Raw genomic sequence first — 19,265 nt, forward strand, 5'->3', positions numbered from 1 at the left:
TCATGTAAGTCGAGTTTGCTTTTTCAACCCTCCTTTCGTATGATGAGTGTTTTGGATATGTTCCCAATTCATGCCTGGTTGGTCACCTATTATATGCCCAGTAATCGGTATCCCTGGTGTCCCTTCCTTCTGCTCCCTATTATGACTTTTTGTCCCCTGTGGGTTCAAATTTTCCTGAGTTGAGATGTGCCTTTTAGGTCCTCCTCAGATGTTTTGGAAGATTGATATCTTTCACCCTTATATTGGTCTTAGATATTCTTTCTCCCTGAGCATGTTATTCTCTCACCCAGTAACCGGTGTTTTGATAACATGTCTCTCTTTGAGGTTATTACCTAATAACCGGTAATATCTCTTTGTTTTTTCCTCAGCTGGGTCCTTTGTGGACGTCTCCGCCTGAGTCCGGATTTTTATCCGATGTATCCTTTGTGGATAGTTTTGCTGTATTGGCACATTCCTCAATACATGCATCTTTGCGTCAGCTCGAGTCTTTCCACCGATTTATTTTCGTGGAAGCCCTTCGTGTCTCCCAGCAAGTTTTCAAGTCGTGATCTGCTCACGCATTTTTACTTTCCCCCTAGAGTCCCTGTCTCACTAGTGAGTGTGTTACTCCTATGGATCTTCAGCATCTTCTGATTTCTTTTCCTTCATGGCAATTATTCACCATGAATATTTTATTTTGCATACATACATTTGCATCATGAGGTCTCTTAGGGACAAAAATCCATCTCTTTGTTATTATTTAAGCCTATTCTACCTCGTCGAGACGAATATTTTAACCTTCGTAGCTTCGGCTAAAATGACCTTAAATAGGGGCATCTATAAGACCCTAATTTTGACCCTAAGATCCCTCATGGTATCATATCATTGCTCATTGCATTGCCTCAAGGATCATAGCATGTTTGGCTCCTTAACCCTAGGGTGGGACTTATGTGAGTGTTTTGAGACCACCAAGCATGTTTGTATTATATATTATTGCTTTTCTTACCAACCAAAAGCACAAAAATATGTCACTTACTCTTTTGGTTTTGAAGCTCAAGTGATCATGTGCTCCCTTGCTCCTAGGAGGCTCCCAAGCTCAATGAAGTGGCTAGATGAAGATGAGAATAAGCATGACAATGGTCCATAAAGTTCCTAATCATCATATATGTCTCTCAAGTATCTCAATTTGCCAATTTGATCAAAATAACCCAAAGGGCTTGAGGATTGTTTCCCAAGGAAACCCTAATTCAATTGTGCCTTGCCCATGAAGCAACCGCAACCTATGATCAAATTTAATCAAGGCAAGTTCATGGATTCATTATCTTATGAATTTATGAGCCTATGTGAAGCCCCTCAATCATTTATTCATCAAGATTGGAAGTTTGGCCTTGAAAAGTTGACCAGTCAAGTCATCTGACCACATTGAGGTCCACTAAGATACAACTTTTAATGTGTTTGTAAATGAAGATGACCCCAAGAGAAACAATGTTCTTAAGAACCATACGAACAACTTTCATGTTCATCAAAAATCCATTTGAAATTTGGAAGGTCACCATTCATTTCAAAACATTATAGGTCATTTTGACTGAAACCCTAATTTTGTGTCGACTTCCCAAGGACCTAACTTCCTTAATTTTTATGATTATGAGGTGAGACCAAATGCATTATAAAGTTTAATATGTCTAGTTCAAATGTTATGTTGGACAAAATTTCATAATCCCAAAATAAATACATGTGATAATACAAAATATTATAGGTGACTTTTGACCTAAGTCATTGAATTTGAAAAATGCCCAACTTCAAGTGCCCATAACTTTCTCATGAAAAATTCAAATGCAAAATTTAAGTCTAAATTGATCATCTTGAAACGATCTACAACTTTGATGTTGGAGGTTTTTCCATTTGAGGCTTGCATCATTGAAACAGAAGGGCTTGAAGATGCTTGATTTTGGTGAATATTTCAAAGAGGAACTTAAACATGTTTTGTGCCCAAACTTTCACAGCCAGTTTTCATTAATTTCCAAACTCCAAATAAATTTTTGCCCAACATGACTTTTGTTCCTTATTTCAAGAGCTTTCCAACCATTACTCACATTACTTTTTTGGACTTTCCATGTGTGAGTTTCGAAGAGCTTTCCATTTAGGTTCATTTTTGCATTTCACATTAAAACTTGATGTGCAAGCTTGTGCAATCCATTGTGCACGTCCAATTCATTTCCAGGTGGTGTCAGCAAGGATTTTCACCCATCATTGGGCCTTACATGCGCCTGTACAGGCCCATGCAAGAGGAATTCAAATTCCATGCACACAAGGGAACCATGCTTGCCAATCCATTTCAACTATAAATAAGTGTGCATTCTCATTCAATTGGTAACCAAGTGGAGATCTGAATTGGTGCTGAATTAAAATCCAAACCCTCACTAAAGAAATTTTCAGTTTTCTATTTCTCTTTTAAGCTTGAATTTCAACATCATTAGTTGATCTTCAAAGCTCAATTCATTAACCTAGCATTACCATCACACTTCCAGGGCAAAAGTAGATCAAGAGCTTGGAGAATTCATGCTGTTTGAAGCTTCATTTTAGAGGTAGAACATCAAACTTTCTTGATCTAGATCTTGCAATATAATGTGAATCTCTTTGGTTTGTGTGGTTTTCTGAAGTCCTCATGCTTGAGGCAGGCCAGTGGTGGTCTTAATTTTGCAAATCGTGCCATTTCAGTTCGTGCACCATGATCTTCAAGCTCATGTTTCTCTCTAAATAGGAACTGTGAAGATGATCCATGGTTACAAGGGTGATGTACATCACCTCAGCTTCATTTTGATGCCTTCATTTTTCATTTTCATTGCAATTTGTTTTCCTACGCGTGGTGGCCGGAAATGGTTAGATCGCCGGAGAAGATGGTGGTTTCCATCACCATCCTCACTTGTTTGCTTCAGAGCCATTGGATCATGCATAAACGTATCATGTATATGCGCGCTTGACTCAAGTGTATCATGTATCTGCGACTTAGAGCCATGTGATCATTGCCACGTCATTTGATTTAACATTTATTTGAGATTTTAATTCATATTGTGTTATTTTTCATTGTTTTTAATTGTTTTTAAATAGTTTCTGATTTCAAAAATTATTGAGAAAATTTATCAAAGTTTGTTTGACCATGTTAGACCTATGAGAATTTAATTGGACTTGTTGAAGTTGATTTGAATTAAATTTGAGGTTTGACCATATTTTGTTTATTTTATTTTACATTTATTTTCAATTCAAAAATACCAAAAAAATATGTTTGACTTGTTGACTTGTAATCTTCATTTCTCTTCTGTTTAGCATTGGTTGATGATGACTTGGTTCACATTTGATCAATTGAGTTTGATACTTTATTTCTCTTTCCATTCATTTCATCTTCATCCTTTTCTTTTTAATTTGGTCAATGAGTTAATGTCTTATGGTTGGTCTTGGCAAATGAGAGGTTTAACCTTCTTTGATCCAAACCAAACTCAACTTTATCCAAGATCAAGTTAGTTGTTTTGTGTCCAAGATAGGTTGCTTCTTGGTCAAGCAAAAAACCTAAAGTCCATACAAGGCCTTTCCCCTTTTGTTTTGGCATGGCAAGTTTTTGGAGCTTGGCTTACTAGTCATGATCTCTAACTTGTGTTTATTTGCCTATAGTTTTATTGACCGGCCTCAGATAGGTGTGACTACTACATTAGTCCACTTACGATTGCTTAACATAGCGCTACATTGTCTTATGACAAACTAATATAACCATACTAATTACTAACTTTAATTTGAGCATTTAATTTCTTGCCCTTTACTTTAATGCACTTTATTTCTTGCTCATTTATTCATATTGCTTTTCATTTTGCTCACTTGAGCACATATTTTATGTTTATGCCATTTTCCTTTTGCTCGTTTGAGCTCATTATTGTATACAAATATATTGTTGTCTTGTGTTTGTTTTGTCTTTGTTTTGTGTGAACCCAATACAAAAAAGGAGAAAGGACTTAGAATTAGGACATACCCATACTAAAAGGAGTTCAAGAGGAACAAGGCCTCATGCCTTTAGAATGCTAAACTTGTTAAAGAGCAACTAGGCCTCATGCCTTTAGAATGCTAAATCTCAAAGTAACTTTAAAGGACCTCTCATCTAAACTCTTTCTTTGTCCATTCCCCTTATTGTATTGTGAACTTTTTGATGTTTGCTCTTATGTAATAGGGATTCCATCTTGAGATAATAAGGAGGACCATTGTCATGAGTAGCCAAGTTAAGAGAGACAAGCCAGATGGAGATCCTAGGAGCTTGAATATATTTGTTTGATTGCTTGATTGTTTGCTAAGTCCAAAGGAAAAGACAATCTTGAGTCATCTCTATGACTTCAAGAAAAGGAACTCCAAGGGTTTTATATTTTCTCTCTTATCTTTGTATGCCTTAGGACTAGCCCATCTCTTCTTCTCCCCACTCTAGCCCAAGCCAAAAATATTTTATTTCAAACTTTGACATTGTTTCAAATTAGAAACCTAGGCCTTATGCCTTTGATTTTTCAAACTCTTTTCATCAATACTCATTTGTGAATAAATCTTAATCCAACTTTGACTTCATTTTGTAAATAAGTGTAACTTGTAAATATAACTCACTTCAAGTTATTTTTGTGGTTCCAATTTCCATCTTATTAAAACCTTTTCAAAAACATTAGTCATAGGTTTGAGTTATCATATTGGTTGATGTAAATCTCACCTCACCCTTAGTGATTGGATTATAAGTCTTCCATACTTATTATAGGGTTAACCCCTCACTAGTATGTTGAAGCCCTCCTCACATGGTGGATTGTTAGTTTAGGTTGAGTTTTCTCCCTTTGATAACAAAAGACCTTAAGGCTTTTGATCAAACCAACTCACCAATCTTTGTGATTTTTTACCCCAAACTACGAGGTTTTGATCCTACCTTTGTGATGGTACGTAGGCAATGGGTTCATCCATTCAAACAACAAAATTGTAAATATAATATATTCTTCTCTCACCCCCCCCCCCCCCAATCTTTTGCACATACTTTCACAAATACCAACCTACAACACATATTTGCAAAAAGGGTTCCCTTAAAATACTAAGGATGTTCTGGGTGCGTAAAACCTTCCCATTTCATAACCAACCCCCTTACCCCGATCTCTGACATTTTTATTAGTTTTTGATTTGATAAAACTTCTTACTTGGCTTTTGTTCGCTTTTTTAGCCTTTCCTTTGGACAAATAAAAGTGTGGCGGCGACTCGAATTGTACGTTTACTTTTGGTTTAGTCAATAAACCTAAAGGTAACGAAAACCCCTCTACAGGATGTGTATCACATTTTCTCCCATTGTCATTAACAAGTTTCTAGGAAGAGGTATAGAAGGTGCATGTGAACTGAAAGCTACAGACAATGAGGTCTGAGGGAAATTACAGCAAGGTGTAGCGGGGTTTTCGTTACCTTTAGGTTTATTGACTAAACCAAAAGTCAACATACAATTTGAGTCGCCACCGCACTTTTATTTGTCCAAAGGAAAGGCTAAAAAGCGAACAAAAGCCAAGTAAGAAGTTTTTCAAATCAAAAACTAATAAAAATGTCAGAGATCTAGGTAAGGGGGTTGGTTATGAAATGGGAAGGTTTTACGCACCCAAAACATCCTTAGTACTCTAAGGGAACCCTTTTTGAAAACATGTGTTGTAGGTTGGTATTTGTGAAAAGATTTGTACAAAAGATTGAAGGGATGAGAAGAGAATAAATTATATTTACAAATTTTGTTATTTGAATGGATGAACCCATTGCCTACTTACCATCACAAAGGAGGATCAAAACCTCGTAGTTCGGGATAAAAATCTCAAAGATTGGTGAATTGATTTTAATCAAAAGCCTTAAGGTCTTTTGTTATCAAAGGGAGAAAACTAAACCTATACCAACAATCCACCATGTGAGGAAGGCTTCAACATGCTAGTGAGGGGTTAACCCTATAATAAGCATGGAAGGCTTATAATCCAACACTAATGATGAGGTGAGATTTACATCAACCACTATGATAACTCAAACCTATGACTAATGTTTTTGAAAGGGTTTTAACAAGTGTCAATTGGAACTAGAAAAACAACTTGAAATGGATTATATTTACAAGTTAGATTTATTTACAAAAATTAGGTCAAAGTTGAATTAAGATTATTTACAATGAGTATTTATGAAAAGAGTTTTGAAAAGTCAAAAAGCTTAAGGCCTAGGTTTCTAATTTGAAATAAAGTCAAATTTTTGAAAATGGTTTTTTGGCTTTGTTAGAGAGGGGAGAAGAAGAGAAGGGCTATTCCTAAAACATACAAAGATAAGAGGGGAGAGAAAAACCCTTGGAGTTCCTTTTCTTGGAGTCATAGAGATTACTCAAGATGCTCCTTTCCTTTGGACTTAGCACATAAAAAAAGCAATCAATAAATTGAATTCAAGCTCCTAGGATCTCCATTTGGCTTGGCTTTTAACTTAGCTACTCATGACAATGGTCCTCTTTTCACAATCTCAAGGTGGGATCCCTATCACACAAAAGCACACATCAAAAAGCTCATAACAAAATAAAGGGAATGGACAAAGAATAAGTTTGGAGGAGATGTCCTTTGTGATCAACTTTGAATTTTAGCATTCTAAAGGCATGAGGCCTAGTTGCTCTTCAACAAATTTTTCATTCTAAAGGCATGAGGCCTAGTTGCTCTTGAACTCCTTTAAGCATGGGTAAATCCTAATTCTAAGTCCTTTCTCCTTTTTTAATTTGGTTCACATAAAAACAAACACAAACAAAACAAGATAGCAATATATTTATGTACAATAATGGGCTCAAATGAGTAAAATAAAAATAAACATAAAATATGTGCTCAAGTGAGCAAAGATGAAAATCAAGATGAATAATGAGCAAGAAATAAATGACATTAAAAGTAAATGGCAAGAATTTAAAAGCTCAAATTAAAGTTAGTGGTTAGTAAGGTTATGTTAGCTTGTCATAAGACAATGCAGCGCTATGTTAAGCAATCGTAAGTGGACTAATGTAGTAGTCACACCTATCTGAGGCCGGTCAATAAGAATATAGGCAAAGAACACAAGTTAGAGATCATGACTAGGAAGCCAAGCTCCATAAACTTGTCATGCCAAACAAAAGGGGAAGGGCCTTGTATTGACTTTTGGTTATTTGCTTGACCAAGAAGCAACCTATCTTGGACACAAAACAACTCACTTGATCATGGATCAAGTTGAGTTTGGTTTGGATCAAAGAAGGTTAAGCTTCTCATTTGTCAAGACCAACCTTAGGACTTTAACCCATTGGCCATTGATGGAAAGAAAGGGATGAAGATGAAAGGGAGAGGAAAAGAAGACAACAACCAATTCCAATTGGTCAAATATGAAACAAATCAACATTAATCAACACCAAAAAGAAGAGAAATGAAGATAACAAGTCAAGAAGTCAATGATATTTTTTTGGTATTTTTTGCATTAAAATAAAATACAAATAAAAAATAAACAAACCAAAAGGAACATCAAATTCAATTCAAAGCCACTTCAAAAAGTCCAATTAAATTCTCATTGGTTCAACGTAATCAAACAAGCTTTGACTAATTTTCTCACAAATTTTTGAAATCAGAAAGTAATTAAAATCAATTAAAAACAACAAAAAATAGCATAATATGGATTAAAATCTCAAATAATCTCAAAACAAACAAGAAATTATGGAGACTATTTTTCATTGACTTATCATGATCCATAGATGTTGTGAAAATATTTTTGGATTTTTTAAAAGTCAGAAAGTATTTTAAAATGAATTAAAACCATTAAAAATGAAATAATCCATGAAAAATATCAAATGAAGTCAAAAAAATAATTAAAAATCTTAATATGAAACTAGATTTTTCAAGAAAATTTTTGGAGTTGGTTTCATATTTTTATGACTTCAAATGAATTTTTAACAAATTTTTGAAAATGAAATGAATTAACTGAAAATAAAATGAAAAATGAAATAAGCTAAAAAGCCAGAGCCACCAGATCCACATTCATTAATTCATGGCATTTGGCACAGTTCAGATCTGATGGCGCACGATACATCCAAGTCACACGCGCCACATCATGAATTAAAATAAGTAAATAACACGGACGCACGAGATTAGATACTGAAAACAAGATCCAAAGGCCAGAAGCATGCACACGTGGTGGTGGTGGTGGAAACCACCATCTTCTCCGGCCAAACAACAAATTCCGGCCACCAGTTGCAGAAAAATAAAACTTAATGAAAATTAAAAACAAGGTCATGAAAATGAAGCTCGTTGATGGAGATCATCACTGTACCAATGGATTTCTCTCACTCTTCCTATATTGAGAGAAATGTGAAGGAGAAAATCATGGTGTCCACTCGGATTGCTCATGAAATGAAGAATTAAAAGCATCAACAACTTGCCTCAAGTTTGAGGACTTCTGAAAACCACAGAAACACAAGAATGCTACATTGAATTAAGAGTTCTAGATCCAAAAAGTTTGAGATTATACCTCTGAATTGATGAACTTCTGGCCACGAATTCTCCAAGAGCGTTGCTCCTCTTTGATCTATGAATGTAATGGAAGTGATAGGCTAAGGAATTTGGCTTTAAAACTCAGTTAATGATGCTGAATTTCAGGCTCGAAAAATTAAAGAAAAGTGAGTAATTCCTTTAGTGATGGCCATGAAAATAACATGAAATATCCAAAACGCACCTAAATGAAAATAAATTCAAAACTCACAAATGGTGAATCCAAAAGACTAATGTGAGTAATGGTTGGAAATCCATTGAAATAAGGAACAAAAGTCATGTTGGGAAAAAAATCATTTGGCATGTGAAAATTGATGAAAACTGGCTGGGAAAATCCAAGTACAAAACATGTTCAAATCATTTTGAAAAATTTCACCAAAAGCAAGCTTAATCAAACCCCTCTATTTTCATGATGCAAGCTTCAAATGAAAATATTTCCAATTTAAAAGTTTTATATCTTTCCAAGATGGTCAATATAGACTCAAAGTTTGCATCATTTGGATTTTCTATGACAAAGTTATGGGCATTTGAAGTTGGGTACTTTTTCAAATTCAATGAATTAGGTCCAAGATGACCTATAATGTTTTGTATTATCACATGTATTTATTTTATGATTATGAAATTTTGCCCAACATAACATTAGAAGTAGACATATCAAGATTTCCAATTAATTTGGTCTCACCTAAAAATCATAAAAATTAAGGAAGTTATGCCCTTGGTTTGTTGACCCAAAATTAGGGTTTCAGTCAAAATGACCTATAATGTTTTGAAATGAATGATGACCTTCCATGTTTCAAATGGATTTTGGATGAACATAAAAGTTGTTCATATGGTTCTTAGTAACAGTTTTTCTTTAAGGGTCATATTCATTTGAAAAAGACATCAAACATTATATCTCATTAATCCTCAGCTTAGTCAGATGATCTTGACTGGTCACCTTTTCAAAGGCAAACTCCCAATCTTGATGAATAAATGATTGAGGGGCCTCAAATAGGCTCATATATGCATAAAATGATAAATGAAAGAAATTACCTTGATTAAATTTGATCATAGGTTGAGATTGCTTCATGGGCAAGGCATAGTCAAAGCATAGTGAAATTAGGGTTTCCTTGGGAAATAATCTTCAAGCCCTTTGGGTTATCTTGATCAAATTGGACAATTGAGATACTTGGGAGACATATATGATGATTAGGAGCTTTGTGGACCATTTTCATTCTTTTTCTCATCTTCATCTAGCCATTTCTTTGGGCTCAGGAGCCTTCTAGGAGCATTGTGGAGCACATGATCACTTGAGCTTCAAAACAAAAAAAGTTAGTGACATATTTTTGTGCTTTTGGTTAGCAATCAAATAAGAAGAGCAATAATATACAATATAAGCATGCTTGGTGGTCTCAAAACACTAAAACAAGTCCCAACCCTAGGGTTAAGGAGCTAAACATGCTATGATCCTTGAGGCAATGCACTTGTGCAATAACATGATGCCATGAGGGGTCTTAGGGTCAAAATTAGGGTCTTACACAAGGCAGGTGAAGGAGTGGCCTAGTAAAAAGCATCTTTCTGCTGGGAAGCTGACTGTTAAGTATGCCATATTGCATAAAATAGGATCTGCAAATTGGGTGTCTACCAACCATATTTCCACAATTTCAAATACCCTGGTAAGATTCATCTTTGTTGATGGAACTAAGCTGAAATTCGATTATGGTAGATTTATGTTTGAAAAAATTGTCAAGCATGCTTCTACTAATGCAGTAAAGCTGCCTATAGCCTTTCCCTTAATGATTTGTGGGATTATCCTAAGTCAACACCCTAGGATTCTGAGTACCAATGACCTACGAAGTAGAAGAAAAACTGCTCTATCAGTACACTATAAATTGTTTGAAGGGAGTCATGTCGAGTACATTGCCATGACATCTGTTGTGAAAAATCCAGCCTCAAAAGGTGGACTTATTGTTGAGCTGAAGGAAATGTGTAAAGAGTTGGGTGTAGGAATAAGGGTAGCAACAACTAGGAAAGAATCGTTAGAAGCCCTGATTGCAAGCTTGGAGCAAGCTGAAGGTGAGAATATTGAACAGGCTAAGGAAGTTGAAGCCCAAACTTCTAGTGAGAGGTCTACAACTAAAGATGAGACAAGTGGCAATTCTGTTTCTGATGTTGATGAAGCTGCAAGATCAAGCTCCTCTGATTAGATCTTTTGAAGTTGGCCCCCATTCTTCTAATGATGTTTTTTTGCTGTGGTGGATGTTCTGGTTTTTGGCAGCTATGTTCTGCTGTTTTGATGTTTATTTTTCTGGATTTTCTGGTTTGTTGGATTTTTTCTAGCTTGTTTAAAGCTGTGTATGTACTTGGATCTATAACACTTAACCTTTGACATTCTGATTGTTTGACTGAATAAACATTTATTTTGTCTCTTTGGTCTCTTTTGGCTAAAAATGGGGAGAAGTATTCTGATGTTACAGATGATGTTGGAGGTGATGTTAAATGGGGAATTGTTTTGTATGTTACAGATGATGTTAGATGGGGAAGTGTTCTGTGTGTGAAAACCAGACTGGTGCTAACTGAAGGGGGAGGTGGTGTGTTCTGAGCACAAGCGCATTTGTGGTTACTATGTGTTTACTAGATACTATTTTTGCTAGTAATGTGTGTATGTTTACTTTTGCTGCTGAACTGATATTGTGATTATTTTCTTGTGAAACGTATGGTCTGATGTATGTTTTAGCCAAAATTTGCCAAAGGGGGAGTTTGTTGGTTCTATGTGTTGGCATCAATTTTGGTAAAACCTAGAGTTATCACAAGTTGTCACGAGTGTTGTCTTGACATGTGATATCAATTTCTTGCAGGATGTTTAAATATACTTATGCAGGATTTAGCTGAGATGTCATACCCGATTTTAAGACTTGTGTATACTGAACATTCAGTCTGAATGTTATGTATCTTAAGATTGCGTTTTTCATGCAAATCTGTGTGTGATTGATGTGGAGATTAATTGCGCCATTAAATGAGTAATTTTATTTAAAACCAGATTGATTTATTTTCCAATAAGATCAGTTGTCGTGAGTAAGAAGATACGCAAGGAAAATAGATTTAGGGTTTTATGATGTCCAGGCCCATTCAAAAGCTTCTATTTAAAGGCCATGTAAAACCTGGTTTTAATATACAAGAAATGAATGAAATAGTGAGAGAGAATAAGGGTTTTAGTCTTGTGTGAGCTTGTGTATTATGAGCCATTCATTCATCCTATTGATGATTGAATTGGATTGACTTTTGAGTTGTAATTTGTCCACTCTAAGCTTTGAAGCATGAGTGTGTGTTTACTTGGTTGAAGCTTTTAAGCAAGATCAAGTATGTGTTCTTGAAGAGTGTCTTCTTTCTTTGTAATATTTGTTTTTATATCACTGCTGTGATTGAGGGGGAGTGAGTAGGGACTCATATCTAAGAGTTCTTAGATAGAAGTCACATGGGTAGAGATTAGGTGAAAAGACTGTAACTTGAAGTTGTTTACTGAGAGTCTTCGAACTAAATCTGTTTAGTGGATTTCCTTTCTGGCTTGGTAGCCCCTAGACGTAGGTGAGTTTGCCCCGAACTGGGTTAACAATTGCTTGTGTTACTTGCTCTATTATTTCTTTGTCTTTTATCCTGTTTATATTTTAGTTGTTGTTCAGATATTAGTGTCGTGACATTACCTTCGACATCTCATATCTGATACCAGAATTTAAATTGGTATCAGAGTAGGCATCCTGCCCTGCTTCTGGGTGAGATCTTGGGACGTTACTTTCTGGTACTATGGATAGATGCGGAGGATCTGTTCACAGGCCACCAATTCTGGATGGATCTAACTATGACTACTAGAAACCTCAAATGGTAGCCTTCTTGAAATCTTTGGATAATAAGGCTTGGAAGGTTGTTCTAACAGGATGGGAACATCCCGTCATTACTATGGAATGAGAAGTTACAACTGATAAAAAGGCTGAGGAAGAATGGACAAAGGAGGAGGATGAACTAACTCTTGGAAACTCTAAAGCATTGAATGTTATATTCAATGGGGTTGATAAGAACATCTTTAGACTGGTGAACAATTGTGAGGTGGCTAAAGATGCTTGGAATATTCTCAAAACCACTCATGAAGGTACCTCTAGAGTGAAGATGTCTAGATTGCAGCTGCTTACCATCAAGTTTGAGAATTTGAGGAAGAAAGAAGATGAAAGATTCATGACATCCATATGAATATCCTTGAAATTGCTAATGCTTTAGGAGCCCTGGGTAAGAAGATGTCAGATGAAAAACTTGTGAGGAAAATTCTCAGGTCACTTCCAAGAGATTTGCCACGAAAGTGACAGTCATAGAAGAATCTCAAGACATCTGCAATATGAGAGTGGATGAGCTAATTGTATCCCTCCAAACATTCGAGTTGGGGATGAGTGATGGATCTGAAAAGAAAGCCAAAAGCATAGCCTTCATGTCAAACACTAAAGAGAAAGAGGAAGATAGTGGTCAGGATACTGATGAAGATCTGGCAAATGATGTAGCATTATTGGGGAGACAGTTCAACAAACTCCTGAAAAGGATAGATGTAAGGTCAAAGGCTAATGTCAAGAACAACTCATTTAACATCAGTAAGTCCAATGATGGTGGAAGAAGAACAAAATCTGAGGAAAAATCCAAACAAGGAAAAGGAGTTAAGTGCCATGAATGTGAAAGGTATGGACACATTAGAGTTGAATGTGGGACCAACCTCAAGAAACAGAAGAAGAGTCTTGCTGCTACTTGGTCTGATGAAAGTGAAACCGAAGGAGAGTTTGCCAATATTGTGACTGCCTTGACTGGAAGGTGGAGTTCTGATGAAGACTCAACTAATGATGAAGTAACCTTTGATGAATTAGCTACTACCTACGGAAAGTTGTGTTACAGAAGTGAAGAAGTGTGTCAACAAGTGGAGAATCAGAAGAAATTGATAACCCAACTAGAGAATGACAAGACAGAACACTTAGAAACCATTTCTAAGTTAAAGATCGAAGCAGTGTTCCTGAACTCCAAACTGGATGAGATAACAAAGTATGTCAGAATGCTAAACAGTGGATCTGACACCTTAGACAAAATCCTCCAGACTAGAAAGATGGCAGGAGACAAGTTTGGCCTTGGGTTCAATGAATCCACTCCTTAGTGTAGTCACACTGGTAGCAAACCAAAGATGTCACATCAGGTGTCTCAACATCATAAGGAAAGACAACATAAAGGAAAACACCGAAGATGGAGATGTCATTATTGTGGAAAATTTGGCCACATAAAACCATTCTGCTTTAAGTTGTATGGCTATCCTAATCCTACTCATCATCAACCTAGACCCAAACACCACATCCTTGTTAACAGAAAACAGTGGGTTCCTAGGGCTGGTGCTACTAACTTGATAGCTCACACTTCCTTCAGAGTTTCAGCCAAAGAAGACTGGTATTTTGATAATGGATGCTCCAGACACATGACTGAAAGCAAAAACCTGCTAATTGACCTTCAACCTCATGCCACCAGCTATGTGACTTTTGGTGATGGAGCAAAGGGTGAAATCAAGGGGATTGGAAAACTAAACTGCCCTGGAGTCCCTAACCTTGATAATGTGTTACTTGTTAAAGGATTGTCTGCAAACCTGATCAGCATCAGCCAACTGTGTGACCAAGGTCTAAATGTGAACTTCACAAAAACTGAATGTTTGATTACGAATGAAAAAATGAGGTGATAATGAAAGGAGTCAGGTCTAAGGACAATTGCTATATGTGGAATTCTCAAGAAATTGGTTATTCATCAATGTGTACTCTAGCTAAAGAAGAAGAAGAAGTGAAATTAGGGCATCAAAAACTGGGCCATCTGCATCTTAAAGGAATGAAGAGGATTATATCTGTTGAAGCTGTAAAAGGAATCCTAAAATTAAAGATTGATGAAGGAAGAGTTTATGGTGAGTGTCAGACTGGAAAGCAGACAAAGATGTCACATCAGAAGATCAAACATGACACCACATCTAGAGTGCTGGAACTTCTCCACATGGACTTGATGGGACCTATGCAGGTGGAAAGTCTTGGTGGGAAAAGGTTTGCTTATGTGGTGGTGGATGACTTCTCCAGATATACCTGGGTAAATTTTATAAGGGAAAAATATGATGTATTTGAGGTGTTCAAAGATCTTTGCCTAAGACTTCAAAGAGAAAAAGAAAGTCAGGTTATTATAATCAGAAGTGATCATGGGAAAGAATTTGAGAACAATAAATTTGTTGGATTCTGTTCATCTGAAGGAATTAGTCATGAGTTCTCATCTCCCATTACCCCTCAGCAAAATGGAGTTGTAGAAAGGAAAAATAGAACTCTCCAAGAATCTACCAGAGCTATGATTCATGCTAAGAAGTTGCCTTACCACTTCTGGACTGAGGCTATGAACACGGCCTGCTATGTTCGCAACAGAGTAACCTTGAAGAAAGGGACCCCAACTACTTTATATGAAGTCTGGAAAGGAAGAAAGCCTACTGTCAAATACTTCCATGTGTTTGGTAGTAAATGTTATATCCTGACTGATCGTGAACAAATAAGGAAAATGGACCCCAAGAGTGATGAAGGGATATTTATGGGTTACTCAACAAACAGCAGAGCATTTAGGGTTTTTAATTCTAGAACAAAAGTAATTATGGAATCTACTAATGTTGTTATTGATGATCAAGAGACTGATGCCACCGACGATGTTGAAACATCTATGAATGATGCCCCAGCTGATCTCCTGGACAAAAGTAATGAGAGTGAATCCACTCAAGCTGAAGCTGAAGTTGATAAAATTAATAAGGGACCCTCTATCAGAATTCAGAAGGGTCATCCGAGAGATCTCATTATAGGAGACCCAAATAAAGGGGTCACCACTAGATCAAGGGAAGTGATCACACATGCCTGTTTTATGTCCAAGATTGAGCCCAAGAATGTCAAAGAAGCCTTAACTGATGAATTCTGGATCAACGCCATGCTGGAAGAGTTAGGCCAATTCAAGAGAAATGAAGTATGGGAATTGGTTCCAAGACCTGAAGGAATAAATGTTATTGGAACAAAGTGGGTTTACTAGAATAAATCTGATGAACAAGGGGTGGTTACTAAAAATAAAGCAAGACTGGTAGCACAAGGATACACTCAAGTTGAAGGAGTTGACTTTGATGAAATATTTGCCCCTGTAGCTCGCCTGGAGTCCATTAGATTGCTTCTTGGAGTGGCATGTATTCTGAAGTTTAAACTGTTCCAAATGGATGTGAAAAGTGCCTACTTAAATGAGGAAGTTTATTTTGAACAACCTAAAGGGTTTACATACCCAAATCTTCCAAAGCATGTGTATAAGTTGTGGAAAGCCCTTTATGGGTTGAAACAAGCTCCCAGAGCTTGGTATGATAGACTCACAGTGTTTCTCATTGACAATGGATACAGGAAGGGAGGCATTGATAAGACCCTATTTGTCAAAAATGAAGGAGGAAAACTCATGGTGCCTCAGATATATGTGGATGATATTGTGTTTGGTGGGATGTCAAATAAGATGGTTCAACATTTTGTTAAATAAATGCAGTCTGAATTTGAAATGAGCCTTGTTGGAGAACTAACCTATTTTCTTAACCTACAAGTCAAGAAGATGGAAGATTCTATCTTTCTATCTCAAAGAAAATATGCCAAAAATATTGTTAAGAAGTTTGGCATGGAGAATGCAAGTCACAAAAGGACACCTGCTCCTACTCATCTGAAAGTGTATAAAGATGAAAATGGTGTCAGTGTGGATCAAAGTCTCTACAGAAGCATGATAGGGAGTCTGCTATATCTCACAACAAGCAAACCTGACATAGCTTTTGCTGTAGGTGTATGTGCTAGATATCAAGCTGAACCAAAGGTGAGTCACATAAACCAAGTGAAAAGGATCCTGAAATATGTCAATCGCACTAGTGACTATGGGATGTTATACACTCATGGATCTGGATCTGTGCTGACTAGATATTGTGATGCTGATTGGGCTGGAAGTGCTGATGATAGGAAAAGCACATCAGGAGGATGCTTCTTCTTGGGGAACAACTTAATATCATGGTTTAGTAAGAAACAAAATTGTGTGTCTCTGTCCATTGCTGAAGCTGAATACATAGCAGTTGGAAGTAGTTGCTCTCAACTAGTGTAGATGAAACAGATGCTGACTCAATATAATATCACGCAAGATGTCATGACATTGTACTGTGATAACCTAAGTGCTATAAATATTTCTAAGAATCCTATTCAGCACAGCAGGACAAAACATATTGATATTCGTCACCATTTTATTAGAGAACTCGTGGAGGATAAAATTGTAGCCCTAGAGCATGTTGCTACTGAGATGCAGTTAGCTGATATTTTTACCAAGGCCTTGGATACAAATCAATTTGACTTTCTAAGAGGGAAATTAGGGATTTGTATTTATGAAAAATTTTAGCAATTAATATGGAGTGGAAAAGGTAATCAAATTATTGTCTGCTTACTGAAAATAAAGCGCCCCCTTTATGGTAAATCATCACCTAGTATTGGAAATGCCATCTATTACCTTTTCACACGCAACCTCACTACCTACCCAAACATTTCCAACTTCCTGCTTCTTCCTCAAACACCTCTGCTAGGGAAACTGAAATCTTTCCACAAAGACGACAAGATGTCACAACATCAAACTCCATCTGGTTCAAAAACTACTAAGCCTACTCACAAGGATAGCACTCCTTCCATGAACTTTCTCGATGATGAAATTCTGGATGTGGTTCCTCTGTCTATTATTCCAGGCGAAGCCCCTGACTCAAACCATCCCATGGATGCATCTTCTTCTGCATGCCCCACTCAAGGTAACAACTCTAGTATCCCTTATATCTCTACTCACGCCACTAGTTCTAAGGAAGATATGCACCACACTGATCGTGTCATTAGAAACCTAGTCACTAGAATCCTTAATAAAGGACATTCTGTGAAGGGAGTCTCTACTCCTCTATCTAGAATCTACCCCTTTCCTAAGGTTGAACCTCATAGTGAGAAGGATGACGATTCCTCTAGATCTGAGAAAGACATGGCTACTGAAGGTTTGTGCTCTCTAGGGCAAACTGTGTCTGGTAAAAAATTCGTGGCATCTACAACTGTCAATGCTTCACATTTTGAGAAGCATGATTCTGCAAACAATATGATTGACCTAGAGGATGATAGGTATGATGATCAAGATGATAACTTACTTCATCACTTAAAGCCTAGTGTGGCTAAGCATATCAAGACTAGAAAAGGTAGATTTGTGGCTGAAATGATGTCAGTCAAAACAGCTAAGAAGACAGCTGGTGTAGGTCCTTCCAAATCTTGGAGCAAAGTAGATGTGAAAAAGAGAAAGGTTAGTGAAGTTTTTGAGTCTAACGAAGATGTAGAGGAAGATGTCCCTGACATCTCCCCTATGAAGAAGACAACTGTGAGGAAGTCCCATGTGAAAGTTGTTATTGTACATTTGGACAATATCTCTTTCCATCTTGAAGATGGAGCTGCCAAACGGAAGTTTGTGATCCAAAGAAGGGTGGATGTAGAAAGAGAGTTAGGCAAGGATGTTGTTGAGGTCAAAGAGGTCATGGACCAAATTAAGAATGTTGGGTTAATGAAGAATGTGGTTGGGTTATCTCAGTGATATGAGGGATTGTTTAAGGAATTCATTGTCAACATTCCTGAAGATATTGCTGATAAAAACAGCAAGGAATTTTGTAAAGTTTTTGTGAGAGGGAAGTGTATCACATTTTCTCCCACTGTCATTAACAAGTTTCTAGGAAGAGGTATAGAAGGTGCATGTGAACTGGAAGCTACAGACAATGAGGTCTGTAGGGAAATTACAGCAAGGCAGGTGAAGGAGTGGCCTAGTAAAAAGCATCTTTCTGCTGGGAAGCTGACTGTTAAGTATGCCATATTGCATAAAATAGGATCTGCAAATTGGGTGCCTACCAACCACATTTCCACAATTTCAAATACCCTGGGAAGATTCATCTTTGCTGTTGGAACCAAGCTGAAATTTGATTATGGTAGATTTATGTTTGAACAAATTGTCAACCATGTTTCTACTAATGCAGTAAAGCTGCCTATAGCCTTTCCCATAATGATTTGTGGGATTATCCTAAGTCAACACCCTGGGAGTCTGAGTACCAATGACCTACCAAGTAGAAGAAAACCTGCTCTATCAGTACACCATAAACTATTTGAAGGGAGTCATGTCGAAGACATTGTCATGACATCTACTGTGAAAAAGTCAACCTTAATAGGTGGACTTATTGCTGAGCTGAAGGAAATGTGTAAAGAGTTGGGTGCAGGAATAAGGGTAGTAACAGCTAGGAAAGAATCGTTGGAAGCCCTGATTGCAAGCTTGGAGCAAGTTGAAGGTGAGAATATTCAACAGGCTAAGGAAGCAGAAGCCCAAACTTCTAGTGAGAGGTCTGCAACTAAAGATGAGAAAGTGGCAATTCAGTTTCTGATGTTGATGAAGCTGCAAGCTCAAGCTCCTCTAATTAGATCTTTTGAAGTTAGCCCCCATTCTTTTGATGATGATTTTTTTGCTGTGATGGATGTTCTGGTTTTTGACAGCTATGTTCTGCTGCTTTGATGTTTATTTTTCTGGATTTTCTGGTTTGTAGGATTTTTTCTCAGCTTGTTTAAAGTTGTGTATGTACTTGGATCTGTAACACTTAACCTTTGACATTCTGATTGTTTGACTGAA

At 36.8% G+C, this 19,265-nt stretch overlaps 1 protein-coding gene across 1 annotated transcript; it reads left to right on the top strand.

Moving 5' to 3' along the window:
• Positions 1 to 17,195: 17,195 nt before the first annotated feature.
• LOC127131623 (uncharacterized) lies at positions 17,196 to 18,191 on the top strand. The gene is made up of 2 exons (XM_051060539.1): positions 17,196 to 17,731; positions 17,777 to 18,191. The coding sequence occupies exons 1-2, from the start codon at positions 17,196 to 17,198 to the stop codon at positions 18,189 to 18,191; spliced, it is 951 nt and encodes a 316-aa protein (XP_050916496.1).
• The last annotated feature ends 1,074 nt before the right edge of the window (positions 18,192 to 19,265 follow it).

The sequence above is a fragment of the Lathyrus oleraceus genome, chromosome 3, assembly GCF_024323335.1.
Source record: "Lathyrus oleraceus cultivar Zhongwan6 chromosome 3, CAAS_Psat_ZW6_1.0, whole genome shotgun sequence".
NCBI lineage: Eukaryota > Viridiplantae > Streptophyta > Magnoliopsida > Fabales > Fabaceae > Lathyrus > Lathyrus oleraceus.